General features: G+C 35.2%; 1 protein-coding gene across 1 annotated transcript; it reads right to left on the reverse strand.

Annotated features, from left to right (window-relative positions):
• Positions 1-445: 445 nt before the first annotated feature.
• Positions 446-17,221, reverse strand: LOC124538805 (SWI/SNF complex subunit SMARCC2). Its single transcript, XM_047116010.1, is given in 20 exon segments — positions 446-982; positions 1,059-1,161; positions 1,242-1,451; positions 2,601-2,751; positions 3,714-3,821; positions 4,752-4,906; positions 5,399-5,588; positions 6,278-6,417; positions 6,822-6,942; positions 7,374-7,515; positions 8,059-8,240; positions 8,729-8,850; positions 9,380-9,537; positions 10,775-10,899; positions 11,949-12,092; positions 12,723-12,877; positions 13,026-13,194; positions 15,390-15,503; positions 16,678-16,797; positions 17,010-17,221. Coding segments are annotated over 20 exon segments (2,835 nt in total). The 5' UTR covers positions 17,127-17,221; the 3' UTR covers positions 446-873.
• Between the last annotated feature and the right edge of the window lie 1,822 nt (positions 17,222-19,043).

Here is a 19,043-nt window from a genome sequence, read left to right on the forward strand (position 1 = left end):
ATTATCATCGCTAATCAATTTACAATCACAAAATTATACTGTATTTAACGTTTTTAGAGATTCTATGTATATTTTTTTATTTGTATGAATAAAAGGTTGCAAAAATAAAACACCTCGAAATCGTGTTTAGAGTTTAGTAAGATAATTACTAAGATACGAAACACGAGTTCCTGTCTTTTTTTAATAATAATAATAATACAATACTTAGGTATACTAATTAGCAGTTTATCGCGACTTCAAAACACCATGATTTGTGTGCATTGTCCACGATAATTATACGAATGTAACGCATTATTTAGTATTAGATATTTTTCGTTTTATTATTCATTGTTTTTAATAAAATTTATTCAAAAAAGAAATCATTTTTTCCGTGTAATAAAATTTATTATAACCTTTGTATTGTAAATAAATAATTTAATTGATTTATGATGTAAATACTCGTTTTAATATTTTGATGAGTTATAATTTTTTCAAGACACAATTAATCACGCATTATCAGCGAAATATCAGGATGTCTATCGTATCGGAACTCATCACATTAATTTCTGATTGTAATAATTAGGTTTTATTGATAACGTTTTTCAACAACTGATATTGAATCTTATAGGCAAATTTAAATAATACCAGTGGGGATACATTCGACACAAGACGTCCAACACAAAACGCAAAATCTGACAAATTGAATCCCGCAAATTTATCCTCATCTATAGAAATTTGTAAATTTACAGGACAACGGTAAAAAAATTGGAATACACGAGTAATAATTTAAATGCGCTCCATACATTAACATCATATTTCCCACACCGATATCTAAAATATCCATTCGTCTCCAACGGGCGCTTGGGGCGTTCGGGGCGCTCACAGGGCGGGCGCTCAGGCGTGGTGCGCGGGCGGGGGCTGCGGCGCCTCTGAGGGCGGAGCCTCGGGCGCGCCGGGCGCCGCGCTCGCCGCCACCACCGCGCCCCCCGACTCCGCCTGCAGCCTGCGCACGGAACCACACGTTACTCCCTCGCACATCATTATTAGGAAAGGAGTTCCGATTTGTAACGTTGTTTTACCTTTGAATGGCGTGATTTCTCGCCCGGAATTCGGCCGCCTTCAACTGTTCCAGGTGGAACTGTTGACGTTCCTGTATCAGCTGTTGCCGTTGATACTCGAGACCTAGAAAAAAAATATTGTCAGGATCTACGAAATGTAATCACGGCAGAAACTAAATAGTAGCGAATGACTTAGATCCTGACCCTCTCGCTCTCTCTCCATGGTTGCCTCGAGCTCTTCAAAGTGTCTCAGCTTGATTTCCAGCTTCTTCATCTGCGTTTCTACGAGTAAAGCCACGAGGGACTTTATCTTGCGCTCCTCGACCCCTGCGAGATGTTTCGCCTTCACGGCGGCAGCGGCGAGTGCTGCCGCTGCCGCTGACTGTACCTTGGAGTCTACCGCAGCTGGCGCTTCTGTGATACAAATACATTTTTGTGTCACTTAATTAAAGAAAAATTAATGCTTGCCAATTATCGACATATAGCGATAAAAATATGTGTAATTATTTGTTGACTTAAAACATATATATTTGATATGACAAATTATGGATTTACCTAAAAAATTTGCACCGAAAATTTCAAATCAGCATTTTTAACATAATAAATTACGTTACTAGGAAGTTTAAAAAAATTTAATGCTTGCCAATTATCGACATATAGCGATAAAAATATGTGTAATTATTTGTTGACTTAAAACATATAAATTGGACTTATTTGATATGACAAATTATGGGTTTAAACAAAAAATTTGTACCAAAAATTTCAAATCAGCATTTTTAACATCATAAATAATGTTACTAAGAAGTCAGACGGAATTACATTCAATTTTTCTTTCACAATTACACATTAGTAGTTTACTCGCTTTGCTATCTCTCTCGTTTATACTACACAGTCCTTTAGTCATGACTGTGTAGTATAAACGTCATTGTTGTCATTGTTTATGTATTGATTGCATTGTTGAATCGATTTCGGTTTTCAATTTGAATTTGAAAAAAAAAAAAATTATGCTAAAAATGTAACAAGCAAAGACTTGCTAATAATTTTAATTTTCAGTTCAGCGTAATACTTAATAGTGAATGAGGATCACAACAGCCCAAGTTTACCATTGAATATACATTTATTAATCATCATTGACTATGGTTAGAAAGAAAGTTACTTGTGAGATGATGTCTGACAGAGATGTATGGAAGGAGAAGACATGCTACGCCGACCCCAAATAAAAGTAACAGCCTGTAAATTCCCACTGCTGGGCTAAAGGCCTCCTCTCCCTTTGAGGAGAAGGTTTGGAACATATTCCACCACGCTGTTCCAATGCGGGTTGGTGGAATACACACGTGGCAGAATTTCAATGAAATTTGTCACATGCAGGTTTCCTCACGATGTTTTCCTTCACCGCTGAGCACGAGATGAGAATCAGCGGTGCTTGCCTGGGTTTGAACCCGCAACCATCGGTTAAGATGCGCGTGTTCTAACCACTGGGCCATCTCGACTCTCCGACCCCAAATAAAATTGGGATAAGGGCAGGAGGATGATGAATGATCATCATTGACTATCCCAACCAACCTGGGGGCGGTGTAGCATCATCCTTGGCCTCTTTGGCCTCGTCTGCGGGCGGCGCTTCAGCCGGTTCCTCTTTCACCTTCGCTTCGCCCTCCCCATCAACTTCCATTGCTTCTTGTTTTACCTCTGAGCCTTCTTTCTTCTCTACTGTGGGTGAACAATTTATTTATTTATTTAATAAGTACACTTACAATATACATATTAATTGATGGCTTACACAACATCCAAAAAAAGAAAAACAACTTCTGATATGTACATCGATTACAAGTGTACATAACATTCATAGTGTATCGTGTCAACATATTTGTTTAAAGTTGAAATTAAAACATATTAAACAATTAAAAAAAAAAAATTACCTATGCTATCGTCATATAAATAACAATAATTTATCTCGCAAAAAATCTACAGACATTTATGAGCAAAAAATTATCACCAAGGCTATAAGAATTTATTCTTAGGCAATAGGCTATTTGACAATGCGAAAAATAAATTGTGAATTATTGTAATCTGTGTATATTATGAGCTTAAAAATGGTTATTTACAAACGAAAGTTGAAAAAAATACTTAATTTATTCAAAAATCCATCAATAAAAATGCAAATTTTCAAACGTTCGTCACGTGACACATAACGCTCCTGATTGGTCGGCCTTATGACGAAGTCACTTTCTTGTAAACTTTGCTTTTCTACTATTTGTACCACAGATTAAAATACAGCAAAGTGACGTCACCGACCCCATTGCAGCGCCATATTGTCCAAGTAGCGTTTTTGCGCGCTATTTAAATATCGAATTTTTTAAATGATATTTTTCGGAAAATATGTACTAGAAATAAAAAACAAAACTTTTACTGGGTTTCCTTAACCTCTACTAAATAATATAAAATGGATTTTCAAAACCACTCAAATAGCCTATTAAAGTAAATACACTCAGATTTGAGTTGAAAAAACAGAATAACCTTATTTTTTTTAAACTACATTACTGTTTACACTTTTTAAGTCAAATAGCCTATTCTGATTTTTATCATAATCACTTTTAGGTAACATTTTAAGTTGAATATATTATGTAGCAATAATCAAGGGTTAATCAAGGGTTAATTAAGGGCGGCGGTACCCGCGGGCGCGGCGGGCGCGGTTCCGGCGATGCCGGTGGCGGCGAGCGCGGCGGCGGGCCCGTGCGCGCCGGCGGCTTTCACGTGCGCCTCCATCATGGCCGCCGGGACTTCGTCCTGTGCAATGACATGCATGTTACACAACTGACATATTTGAGCACTTTATATAATAATAAATTTAACTTAGACCCTGATCAGTCAAAATCATCAACCTAATAAGTATTCTATAAAGTAACAATTTATTTAGAATTACTAAAATTTAAATTCCAATGTATTGTACATTGCACACGCTATTCCCATTCGTACATGTTCTGATGTGCTATGATGCGATATAATCATATAAGTATATAAAAAACATAAATGTCCAACAAATTAATGAATTATTCTTTATTGCACACCACAAACAAAAAAAAAGAAAGTAACACAAAATTAATAAAATACAAAAAAAGAATATAAAACAAAGAAGTACATTAAAAGTGTTGTACAACGGGCGGACTTATGGCTTATTAGCCATCTCTTTCAGACATCAAAGAGAGATTTCAAAACCATCGGCGTAGGCGGTGTAGTCATAAACTTACATACAAATATTTACACACTAATACTTATACTTTCTACATATACAAATATTATGTATAAATAATATATATTTCTATCATACACTAATACATACTTAAGATAATAAAATGATATAAAAATACATAAAATAACATAATAAATGTTATATAAAATAAATCAAAAAGTCGTCTAAATTATTGTTTAGGTAACAGTTTTTTAACAGCTCTTTTAAAAGCTGAAATTGATGGAGCCTTTTTTAGTTTACTGGAAGGGCATTCCATATTGTGTTCAGGCATTTTAAGTGTTAGGTTAGGTTAGGTTAGACACTTAGATCTTAAAAACGAATAATCTCCAAGAAATTCAAATTTTTCTTTTAAATACGTAGGAAAACTATAGTCAAATAGCGCACAGTACAGAAGAGAAAGAAGGCGAAGACGTATAGGAAGCCACTTGAGTCTTGAACGATATTCGAAGACATGGTCACATGTTTACCTTAATAGCAGAAAATTCGTCCATAGCAGCTCTAGTGGCCTTGGAAGCGATGCGCGGGTCGACTACGGAAGCCAGGAACGCGACCGTACTCATCACAGGATTGCCGGTCTTGCTGAATGGAATGGGCTGGTAAGCCAACGGACCCAGGACACCACCTGTGACAAAAAATATTATTTAAGTGAGAATAAATTCAACTTTCAAAAACGTTACTGATTTTGTATTTCACTAATTGATTAACAGTTTTAAAATAATTATAGCATCATTTTAGGGTTGTAAATTTGTATACAATCAATTTGAAACAAGTCAATACAGATTTTAACTTTCAAATAGACATATTCATACATACTATACAGATCAGTATATATATCTTATAACTTAATCTTGACGACCTCCACGGTCGAGTGGTGTGTACACCGGTTTTCATGGGTACGCCACTCTGAGGTCCCGGGTTCGATTCCCGGCCGAGTCGATGTAGATTACCATTAGTTTTCTATGTTGTCTTGGGTCTGGGTGTTTGTGGTACCGTCGTTACTTCTGATTTCCATAACACAAGTGCTTCAGCTACTTACATTGGGATCAGAGTAATGTATGTGATGTTGTCTTAAAAAAAACCTATTATTTAAGGTCATATAATTAAAATAACTTACTAGCTGAGGTATCATTCAGATATGGGTCTTCAATGGGCAGTCTCAGGAAATGCAGGATACACTCGTCATGCGTTCTGGAGCCCACGTGCGCCGCCACGCGGTTCCAGTCGTCTCGGTGCAGTTCCAGGGCTTCCAGCAGTAAGAGGGTCTCCTGTTCTGTCCATTCGCGTCCCCGGGCGCCTCCACGATACTGTGATAAATCAAACTTATATGCTAACTGTCTTTATAAGGCAAGTGCAATATGAAATAGCATTAAATAACTTTCATATATACATACAATACGATTACTATATATATTAATAATATGATTGAGCAATCATCGAACTATTCCAAGGATAAAAAAAAAATAATTATGTTGTCTTAAATTTTCGCGATTATTACACATTTAAATAAAACTAGTTATTACGGATTTTAACGTGGGTGACCCACGTGACCACGAACGCTGTAAAGTGCTCGAAACGTCGGGATGTCCAAAATAATTAATATACGCGATTAAAATCCGTAATAACTAGTTTTATTTAAAAAATAATTATTTAATAACAACAACAACAACAACAACAGCCTGTAAATTCCCACTGCTGGGCTAAAGGCCTCCTCTCCCTTTGAGGAGAAGGTTTTTGGAACATATTCCACCACGCTGTTCCAATGCGGGTTGGTGGAATACAATGCTGGTTTCCTCACGATGTTTTCCTTCACCGCAGAGCACGAGATGAATTATAAAGACAAATTAAGCACATGAAACAGCGGTGCTCGCCTGGGTTTGAACCCGCAATCATCGGTTAAAATGCACGCGTTCTAACCACTGGGCCATCTCGACTCGACATATTTAATAAGGTGATTACAAATATATGATGTAAGAATATAATCGTAACAAGTTACTTGGTCGATCTTGAGCCCGGGCGCGGTGCCCAGCTCGATGGTGGGCTCCGCCTTAACGCTGGGCTCGGGCTTGACGGGCGCGCCCGCGTCCGCGCCGTTGGGCAGGCCGGCCTCCACCTTCGGTACCGCTACGTTCTCTGCTGGAATACGCCGCAAAAGTAGTTTATCGATTTATACGAACGGTTCATGACATGACATGGTCCTACATTGAGAGCAAAAGCGTATATAAAACAGTTTAATGGTACATTATAAGTAGTATGCAATATTTCTGCAACTTTTGAAGCTGAAACTTTACAAAATGCAAATTGCAATGAATAAAGAACCTTCTTAATGGTGACAATAACTTGTCGGGTAGCTTCGAGGGTTACGCTATGCAGTATTTGGTAATTTACCAAACATAAATTCCGGTTGATATAATATCAAAAATGTAGAAAATGTATCAAACTAAAGTATAGTTTGATTAGTTTTAGATCATTTTAATATATCTAAAATTGCGGTTTTCATCGAACATTGAAAATAGATACTATCGACTTTATGTTCATACCTGGTCTAGGTTGAGTAGGTCTCGCCTGCAACGGCTGCAAGCCGGACGGTGTGTCGGACAACACGTGGAAGTGTGACGTGGGCGGCGGTCCCATGGCTGTCGGGCGAGACTCCGTCTCCACCTACAATACACGAATTATATTTATAGCTTTCTTGGTGGTAGGGCTTTGTGCAAGCCCGTCTGGGTAGGTACCACCCACTCATCAGTTATTCTACCGCCAAATAACAGTACTCAGTATTGTTGTGTTCCGGTTTGAAGGGTGAGTGAGCCAGTGTAACTACAGGCACAAGGGACATAACATCTTAGTTCCCAAGGTTGGTGGCACATTGACGATGTAAGGAATAGTTAATATTTCTTACAGCGTCATTGTCTATGGGTTATGGTGACCACTTACCATCACGTGGCCCATATGCTCGTCTGCCAACCTATACCATAAAATAAAAAAATAAAAATAGCTTACAATATATGACGTCACATCATAATAACCAATAGGAGACATATGACGTCACATGACAGTGACATGTGTTTGAAAATAGAATCGGGGGGCGTGACCTGGTAGTTGACGAGCCCCCACTGCTCGAGGAAGCCGTGCACGCGCATGATGGCGCACACGTCGCCCGCGAGGTTGCGGCGACACGCCGTGCTCGTGAGGTACTCCGTCGGGTTGAGGCGGTACGTGTCCAGCATGAAGTTCCTGCGGGAGACGAGCGATGTGTGAGACATTGATGGTTGTTTAAAGAAGAAAAATCACTTTACATAATGTTGTCTTAAATATTCGCGATTATTACACATTTAAATAAAACTAGTTATAACGGATTTTAATCGCGTATATTAGTAGTAGACTACCTACCCGGGTAGACTACCTACCCGTGACCACGAACGCTGTAAAGTGCTCGAAACGTCGGGATGTCCAAAATAATTAATATACGCGATTAAAATCCGTTATAACTAGTTTTATTTAAAATCACTTTACAATTTTGCATGCATTACATGAAAGTAGCCTGAAGATCATTTTGACTGTTTTTTTGTCATTGCCCATATTTTACAAAAATGGTGTAATTTTAACATTACTTTGCAATATTTAGAGAAGAATTAATAATACACTGTTAATTTTAAAGTATATTATTAATGTGATTTCATCTAATTTATAAAAAAATACATTTAAGAAACTACCAATTTTTTTTTTTATGGTTAGAGCAACAGTTTATTTATTTAATACTCTTAAAAAAACACAAACCTATACGCCAGATATATCTCGGGAGTCTTCGATTTGTTTTTGTTGTTGAAGAACTCAGGCAGCGCTCTCTTCTCGATGGTGTGTATGGAGTTGTAGTCGAACCACGCCGAGTACGACGGCACTACGATGTGGTGAGTTTGATCCGTCACGTTGTCTTCCAACTCTTCCTTAGTCAACATCTCCTGTCGATTTTGTCGTTTAGTTTTAAATAACTATTTTAAGTTCAAACTGACTACTGCATTTCTATTAGCTTTGAAATAATGTTTAGCTACATATATTTTACTAAGTACGTTAAATTGGCATCAAAACGGTCAATGAATTTACGCATTAGGTAAATTATTTTTAATAACATTAGAAATTTGAAAGTAACCCTGTCTTTCCGTTTGTCGCTATTTAACGACCAAACCGCTGAACCGAATTTGACGAAATTTGGTATCAAGCAAAATTGAACTCCAAGAAAGGATACTCCAACATAGGCTACTTTTTTCCCTAACATATGACCACAAACAACCAACATCCCTGAGTATGAGCCAGCCATGGGCGACTACAAGTATTGCATATATAGACACTGTAGTGACGTCACAAAACAACCAACATCCTAAAACGTAAACAAAGCCATGGGCGACTATTAGTTTTGCATGTACTGTAGTGACGTCACAGCGCGCGTTACCTGCGTGTTGGAGTCGCTGTGCTTGCCCTGCGAGTCGTCGTGCGCGTCCATGGCGGGCGCGGGCGTGGCGGGCGCGTCGGGCGCCGCGCTCGCCTCCGCCGCGCTCGCGGCCGGCGCCGGCGCTGCGGACACACCCGAGAGTCACGCACACACACACACAAAAACAATATCGATTACAAGTGGACTAGTATATTTAAAAAAAAGGCTAATTTCATCTAACGCACACACTCACAACGACAATATCGATTACAAGTGGACTAGTATATTTTAAAAAAAGTCTAATTTCATCTAACATATATAATTATATACAAAACCATGCTTTTGCATATAAAAATTATAAGCGAGGGAATTTTTGATAGTTACTCGAATAATAGAGATTTTGATTAATTTATTATATTTGATAAATGAGTCGAGATGGCCCAGTGGTTAGAACGGTGTTCAAACCCAGGCAAGCACCGCTGTTTCATGTGCTTAATTTGTCTTTATAATTCATCTCGTGCTCAGCGGTGAAGGAAAACATCGTGAGGAAACCTGCATGTGACAAATTTCATAGAAATTCTGCCACATGTGTATTCCACCAACTCGCATTGGAACAGCATGGTGGAATATGTTCCAAGCCTTCTCAAAGGGAGAGGAGGCCTTTAGCCCAGCAGTGGGAATTTACAGGCTGTTGTTGTTGTTGTTGATTAATTATTAACTAACTGTCAGTTGAGCGCTCGCTCTCCGGTGTGGGCGCGACGTCAGTGTTGTCTCTGGACGCGTTGTCCTCTTCCTCATCGCCGTCGTTGTCGCGGCGTTTCGCCACACGACTAAAATTACAATTGAATAAAAACACATATAATTACTAGCATCAATGATTTTCTAATAAACAGATATGTTATATCCATACCATGGGTTTTGTAATAAGAAATGGAAGATTATTTCGAAATCCTAGAACAAAAATTATTTTATTTAATAGCTTGGTCAGGAGTATACTGGAATACGGAAGCGTTGTTTGGAGGCCACATTATGCAACGCACTGCCTAAGACTTGAGAGGATACAGAAACGTTTTCTTTATCATCTAGCTTTCTCGTTAGGTAAAGGGAAAATGCTTTCTTCTTACAAAAAAAGATTGGAATTTTTCAAAATTCTTTCACTAAGTGATCGGAGGGATTTGTTGGATTCAAAATTTCTATATAAAACATTTAACAACAACTATGATAACTCGTTTTTTATATCAAAAATTAAATTGAATGTTCCCATTAGATATCCACGTAAACCAATAACGCCATTAGTAAGACCTTTCCGCAAAACTGTTTTAGGAAGCAATTCACCTGTATCTCGCTTATGTAAAATTTTGAATGAGCACAGTGCTGTTTTAGACCCTTTTGGAGACTCATCAAACAAGTTACACAAAAAAATATTGTCAAAATTGTCAGCTAACTAATTTTTTTTTTTTTTTTTATATTTGTATGTTATTATTTTACTATTATTGTTAATTCTTGTCATTTTTAATTAACCTTGATTTACTAACAATTAATAATTTGTAAGTTTGTCATCTCCAACTGTATCTTTGCAAGTGGTATTCACCTTCATAGGTAATGCATTTAGTTTTAAGTTGTATTAAAATTGTATACCTTTGTACGTGTTGATGTATTTACCACTGGTGAATCTTAAATAAATAAATAAATAAATACTAAACAATAGAAAAAAGTGTGCCGCGCCGGGGACCGTTTATTTTAGTTTATTTTTACATTTCGTTAAAAGTAAAAAGGATAGCTTGATAAAAACAATAATTAAAAGGGATAACTAGATGTTTGACTTAATTATGATGTATTATAACGTATTACTACGTAAAACAACTAAAGGCAAACGTCCCAATTAGGACGTTTTCTAGTCTTCACATTTTGCGCGTTAATAACATATCTGTTTACTACAACATCATTGACTAGCATTAATTCGCGAATAAAGTATATTATTCATATGAAAAACTGTATTTATATTTCGAAATAAAGCTGGTTTTAATATCAAATGGGTCATTCTTGGAATAACTCAATTGTTCGTACCTCTTTCTCTTCCCGTGCTTCTGTGGCGGCGGCGAGGGAGATCGCTTCCTCTTGCCCTTTTTACTTTTCCCCGATGGCTCGGATCCGGGAATCAGATCGTCAACGGACAGCCTCAACTTGTGTACCTGAAATATACATTAATATAAAAATACAAATAAAGGTTTGAGGAATTAAAAGGAGTTCCGTAACATTTTTTTCCGAATGGTTTATTTTAAGAAACATCAAATGGGACCGTTGTTGGAAATATCAAATCAATTTGTTTATTCAATATAGAAACATTATTAATCTCAATACTCAGCGATAATTTTTTGCCAATTTGTAATTATTTACTATTACATCAGTTTTACATATTTATATTTTTTTTATTCTACATATCACAGAGAAAGAAACGAGAGACGATCGTTTCTCCATAATAATATATCGTATACTCACTAATTGCACGTATATAACACATAACGTTTTGCAAACAAGTATTGTTTTACAAAGCTTTTTCACTGGAAGATGCTAACAAAACACATTGAAGATATTATATATAGACAACCTCCGTGGTCGAGTGGTTTGTGCACCTGTTTTCAAGGGTACGCCACTCGGAGGTCCCGGATTCGATTCCCGGCCGAGTCGATATATATAATCATTAGTTTTCTATGTTGTCTTGGTCTGGGTGTTTGTGGTACCTTTATTACTTCTGATTTTCCCTAACCCAAGTGCTTTAGCTACTTACATTGAGATCAGAGTAATGTATGTGATGTTGTCTCATATTTATTATTATTATTCCCATCGTGGTATGCCATCAACCATAAATGTTTTACAAGCAAGTATTTCTAAAAATCTTTTTCACGGGAAGGTAACTAAGAGATATTAAGACGCATCAACTATAACTGGTATCCAATGTATAATGCGCTCTACTATAGATGTACTATGGATTAATATTAATTTAATAATTAATATTAATTTAATAATTGTATTAACTTAAAAATTAACTAACATAACTGTATTTTTTTAAATGTTGAAAAAGAGTAACTACTTAGTTTCTTGCCGGTTCTTCTCGGTAGAATCCACTTTCCGAAGCGGTGGTAGCTTCACTTAATTGTTAAATGACGATTCAAAAGTGCTTGTAAAAGCCCACTTGAATAAAGTATACATTGATTTTGATTTTGATGTGCGAGCGGGTCACCTTCTTCTTGCCGTTGGCGTCGACCTCGTAGTCCTCTTCGTTCATCCACTCGTTGTACTGCGGCAGGTCGAGCGCCCACGTGGCCGCCACGCGCCAGGGCTCCGCGCGACTGCACTCCCAGCTCGCGCTCTCCGGCACCTCCACCTGACACACACAATCGCCAAATGACAATATTTGCCTATCTGACGTCACAACATGGCGGCTCATGTTATAGGTCACGTGATATACGGACAATCGCCTATTCTACTACATTCGAAGAGACTACTTCCAAATGACAATATTTGCCTATCTGACGTCACAACATGGCGGCACATTTTATAGGTCACGTGATATACAGATTAAAATTATGAATTTTAATTTTGTTACTATAAAATATTAATGCGCTTTCGAAACATTTTTTAGTATATTTCTACATATACATATATATTTTAACTTTTATCAAATATCATTCATTTTTTCCATAAAAAATACCTTATTGTCAATATAAGTAGTAGTAGTATAGTAACAGCCTATAAATTTCCCACTGCTGAGGTAAGGCCTCCTCTTATATTATGGAGAGGGTTTGGAACATATTCCACAACGCTGTGGAATGCACATGTGGCAGTTTCGATGAAATTAGACACATGCAGGTTTCCTCGCGATGATTCCTTCATTTAATTTAACAATTTAATATTTATATATCGGCACAAAATATATTGAATTTCCTTTAAAGCAAGTCTCGAGTCGATATCGTTCAATCAATGACGTATAATAAAAGTTTCATGTAACACTTGCCGGTAGGTCAGACTGTGCCCAGGTGTCGTGGCTGTCTGGGAAGTAGTACCAGTGTACGAGAACGCTGTTCCCGCGTCTGAACACTGGTCGAGCGTACTCCTCCTCAAGGGGATCTACCGCGGGGTAAATTATATGCGTTGCATCTTCTTCGTCCTCTGAAAACATAAATTTTCATTAATAAAAAACCCCTTATATTAGTTTCCTCAGATATTATATTAACCGTTAAAAATAACAGTTCATCACAAACTTTAAATATGTACGTATAATGTATATTTTCCAAAAATTAACTTAAAAATGTCTCACCACATATTTCTCCCTGATGATTTACAATGATATCCTTGACTTTGTTAGCTGTTGCTTTGTCTACTTCTGGACGTATGAAGATGCAGGGTGAGCGTATCACTTCAGCTCCCAGGAGAGAAGATTCGATTTCCATCATCATTTGCACGTTCAAGTCTTTACGGGACGGATTCTGCAAATGGAAGAAAGAGGGAGAGGGGAAGAGAAGAGAGGGTGTAGTGTTAGTAGATGATACTATCTCAAAATATTTTAAAAAACAAATTCCATCAGAGACAATTCATAGCTTTTAAAATTTTATCTTTATGAATAGAACACATCCATAAACAATCTTTACAATTATTATACAAATTAAATTTCAAGCAAATAGAGTTTGTAAATTAAAAAAAAAAAGACATGCAACAATGAAAAGTGAGTCACAATCCCAATTCACATAATTAGTGATAGACACAAACTGTTATGAAAACACATGTAACACAAACATTTCGTTTTATTCAAAAACAAATGATTCCACATTTATATCCCAGAGATCCCAAACAGAAAATGGAACATTGCATGAAATGAGCATGTGAAATGAAAGAATATATACAGATTCAGATGTTCAGGATATTGTGACAGATGTTACTAAAGTCCAGATGCTGAGAATTGAATTATTATATTATTATAATCATATCATTATTTATTGACCCTACTATCCAATAATATGATTAAAAATCATTTATGTTAACTGATAATAATCTTTATAGCGTTGCATTAATTCAATTTTAAAATTAACAACATAATACATTACATCAACTCTTGATTTTTGAAGAGATTGAGAATTCGATCAACAAACCAGCATTCAGTCAGGAAGGCTCTAACTGAATGGTATCAGCGGCCGGACTTTAGACCAGAATATATAACTATTATGTGTACCATTTGTATGTATCACTTGTGCTTTCAGACCACTAAGTTACAAAATAAACATGTATCTTATAATTCTTTTAAATTTAACATTCATAGTGCTATAGGAATAATTTCAAGTGAATTTTGTTTTTACTGTATTCTGAAATTTTATACTTTAAAATGTCTTAATTAAGAATTAACAAAAATAGGACTTATTTAAATTTGAATAACTAAACATCATGCTCTTAATATTTAGAAAACTAGTGCTGTTGTAAAATTTCTTTTTATTACAAAAAAATTAACTCATTCGAAAATATAGTAATTTTGTTTACTAGTGTATTGTGTAATGTAATTGTTAATGACTTATAATATCATACCCACAATATCGTGCGATTGGGCAACGACACGCGTCTCGCGATTTAGGCATACATAATAATACTAACATTGAAAAAATACATTGGTAAAGAAGGCATATTATTCAATACAAGATTACAGAGACACTAAAAAAGTGCGGAACTAATATATTACATACATACATACATAATTGTATTTAACTAACATGACTTTGTATTTTTAAATGTTTAAGAACTACTGAGTTTCTTGCAGGTTCTTCTCAGTAGAATCTACTTTCTGAAACGGTGGCTTCACTTAATTTTTGAAAGTATACAAAATTATTAATGAGAAATAAATTAAATAATAATATTGTTCTTTATTTTATTAAGTAGTTAAACAAGCGAATATACCACCTGTTGGTGGGTACCTCAATAAACATTGGCTCTGTTTATTTATTTCCAATTGTGACAACGTGAGATCAAGCATTAAATATATATTAATTAGAATAGGCCAGGGCTCTTTTTAAGGTAATATTTATTTCATTAAAATAATTTAGGTATAGTTATATACATTATGTCACGTGAAATGGCCTATAAATGCATGTAAATCAATAAGGCTAGTAATTTTTTAGGCATTCCACGAATGCCTTATAAAAGCCTAAATTAAAATTGTTCAATACTATCCCTTATTATTTTTTTCTAGCATAGTAAAGAAATAGATGCATACATACTTTTTATTAATTATATATCTTAATTTTCGACACAAAAATCGTGAATCATGAAAATATACTTTTCTGTAGCTTCATATTCACATCCATTTCTTTCACCTATATCGATAGGTACGTTTTCGAAATATATTACGAGAATGTAAATAATTATGAGACTAGATTCAGCTTTCCGTTGTTTTCTTTCTTGTTAAATATAAAAAGACATTGTCAGAGTTTTATAACATACAATACCCGCAATGTATTTTTTCTGTTTAAAATATACATAATGGCTGGACCATTTGTGCTAATTGTATATTTTTATATAATAATCATAATACATCGCGAGATACGTGTCAATAGATGCATTGTTATGCCTTGCGGCGGGGCTGCGGGGCGGGGGCTGCGGTCTGCGGGGGCGGTGAGCGAGGCAGCGTGCGGGTGCATACCTTACCGACCTGGAAGTCGAACTTGCGCCACCGTTGCTCCGACTTGAAGCGGAACATGGTGGCGAGCACCGTGCACAGGGAACCGCCCGGTTTCATGTCCATGAATACTTTCATCTAGAACAATAACAAATTATTATCATTACTTAATTTGTAAATATTAAAGCATTTTCTCCAATCACTTTAATGTAAGCAAAAATCTTTACTTTTTCTTTAAATCTTAACCAAACTATGTTGTTTGCATTTGATAAAATTTTTTTTTTACTTCAGGGTTTCTTTATTGTTTCATTTTATTCAGTATACTTTGGAGCATATGTACTGTCTGCATTTTAGAAAAAAGTTTGTATTTAAAGTGTTGTGGTTGTGGTTGTTCTACCATTATAATACGACTAAAAATATACACCACCAATTACGAAGAGCCTGTATCGCTATTATATACCTTCCCAAATCTGCCAATTGCTTAAAAAACACTTCAAATGTTACAAACCTGCGATTTCTTATGTCAGTATTAAAATATAGGGTTGTTAGTTTTGTAGTAACATTAAAGTGGTAATTAAACATTTTTAAACTTTTATTTTAAGCTAATTTTTATATAAATTATGTATTGACCGGCGAATAAAATTTTTGGATTCTGTATTAAAATAATTTTTTTGTGTTTAAACAGGAAATTATGTTATAATGAATATAGTTGTAATTATAATAATAATATTTTTTTATTAAGAGTGTATCAACCCTAATTATGATGACTCATGATTTGTTTACTAAAATTCCAGATCAAATGTGGCTGGAGTATAGGTACAAGAATTAATAGATAAAAGATGATCTTCTAATATGTTTCTAATACATAAACTTCACATTTTATAAAATAATTGTATAAATCTGTATTATGATTATATATATTTGTTATTCACATGGAATAATAATAATACCAAATTTAAGCAAAGTTTAATTTGTCAATAGTGAAGTTAGATGAGCAAGTCATCGAACAGGTCAGCACTATAATGGTTAATCCATCAACAAAACATAAGGCCAACATAAGATTTGTTTTAAGTCTATTTCTAGCCATTTAGAACCTTTTAAAAGGTTCCTCAAAAAAGGTTGTATATATTCTTCAGTTGTCTTAGATATATAATGAAACACCCTATATCATGTTTGTACCACAAAATTAATTTGTGTGCTAATTATTTAGACCATGTTTTTATTTTTTACTCAATTAGACTATTTTCACCTCATAAAAACTTATTTGTTACACAAAGAGGCAAACGTAACATGTTGAATGATTTATACTCACTGGAAGTCTCATAAACGGAGGATCAGTTGCATTTTTTCCTAGCTTGTTTTCCTGATATTGGATAAGCTGGATGACAAGTTGAGCCAGTCCCTCCTTGGTTGGTGGATCAGTTTGGACATGCTATAAATCATAATTATCGACGTTGTTAGTAAAATTATTAAAAAAAAATACAAAAGTAACAAAAGACACTTTCTTATTTCAATAATCCATTTCAAATATTTCACATTATAAGCCAGATGTAATTGCGAAGCAAGATTATTATTTACATTTATTACTTTCATTTATCTTCTACAAGAAATACTGTGTAATTATCAGTAACATCTCTTATTTACCTTTTTGCAGTTTTTCTGTAACCACACACGAATTTGGTCAAATTGACTCAATGATTCCGCCGACTGAAAGAACTCTATATTTGGGCCCCCATCCTTCTTAGGGCCTAGAGTTGTCATTGTAGTGAATAATTAAATTCACTTTCTTATTTAATCACTAAATACACAAACACTATTCTTACAACTTAAATGTAACCAAATGTAAAAGCCAAGCGTCGCTAGTCGCTACAATACATACACCGACTTTGATTTTGACAACTATGCCACCAGTGTTGCCAGTTGTCACTCATTTGCTTTTATTTTTATTTTCTATCGATGAAGCATTAGTATTGCAATATACTGCTTATGGAAAAGATTGTGTTATTTTTTTAATTCGTGATTTACCTATACGAAAGAGTAATTAATGCTGTAACTATTAAATTTAAATAAAATGAAGTGTAATAGCTCTGACATTAAAACACAGTTCTCACACAGAATGCCAAAGATTTTTTTAGACTTAATTAATTACATTTCTAGAATTATTTAAACTGCTACTTTGGCAAATGGTTCTTTGTAATGCTATTAATTAAATTGATTTATTATAATTTTCCCTAATAACTCTATAAAATTTTCAATATGAAATAATACAAATGTGATTTTATATAATGTATTCTCCAATTATTTACAATGGAGAATTTTCACTAATTTTGATTATTAGCACTCTATAATGTCTGTCAAAAACAAAAAATAATAGTCAATTATTTTCCGAGTTATAAATAAAACAAATTGTTACGCACGACGCGGGCTGCGGTGTCGGTGTGACGTCATTGTACAACACGCTCGGTTCGCCCGCGATTGCGCGCCCGCGCCGTCGAAATTACCTAAATACTTTTAAAAACGTCCAATCACAATACTAGGAAATCATGTGTTGTACCTAAATGTAAAAATACAACTACCTATCCGCCGGAAAAGTTGTTTTTTATAGTTCCAAAAGATGTTAAAATAATTGATAAAAGCTATGAAGCTTATTAGATCGATTACAATAGCTTTTTCATGATATATCTCATCGCAAAGCTCGATACCATCGAACATGTATTTCTCATCTATATCATGCACTACCTGAGGAGGGGAATAAGAAAGGACGACTGGACGACCTACGGTCGACAAAGTAGACGGGGCGATAGAGGCAATTTATTCTTTTCTGAAAGAAAACTCCTACTAATGTCAATTTCTTGTAGCGAGTTAATGAACCAAAAAAATTGAGATTTCGTTCCTGAATCAGAACGGTTGAAATACCATTGCAAGAAAAGTATGGAGACGACATTCTCATAATAGAAAATTAAGGGCGTAATTGCATGGTGTGCTTTCGAAGTACCGGTTTCAAAATACTCTTTGCAAAATGGTACGAAGAAAAAAAAGGATAATCACGAATAAAGATTAAGAGTTATGCGCGAAGGTGCTGCGATAATCAGTGAAAAAGACCAAAAACATGTGACAAAAATGACCACGTGTAAATCAAAATCAAAATAAACTTTATTCAAGTGAGCTTTTACGAGTACTTTTGAATCGTCATTTAACAATTAATTGAGCTACCACCGGTTCGGAAAATAGATTTTAATGGCAAAAAAATATTTTTTCTATCAAAATTCGTGTTTTTTTTAATCGAAATCTCGATAACGATGAGCGATACATGAAATGAATAGGGCCTTAATTGTAGATTGTACAAAAAGCAAAAAAAAGTATTCCATAAAAAAATTCGTATCTCGATAGGGAATCGAGTTATAAAAAGTGATACTAAGCGGTGCGCTTCCCGCGCGGCGCGTTGTGAAATGACGTCACAGCACGCGCGCGGCTGTTAGCGGGCCTCGATATTTTTCGAAACTTTGAATGCCTATAAAATCAAAACTACTAGGTATTTTTGACTAAAACAAAAACTAATGTATTTGTATACATACAGGCTTTACTGAGAAAAAAATTCAAGTGATTTGACATACCTTGTAACTTTCTCCATTATTTTAACGTAAATAAAATATTGTATCTTTAACTAACTTGATATCG

This window comes from Vanessa cardui, chromosome 21 (genome assembly GCF_905220365.1).
Source record: "Vanessa cardui chromosome 21, ilVanCard2.1, whole genome shotgun sequence".
Classification (NCBI taxonomy): Eukaryota; Metazoa; Arthropoda; class Insecta; order Lepidoptera; family Nymphalidae; genus Vanessa; species Vanessa cardui.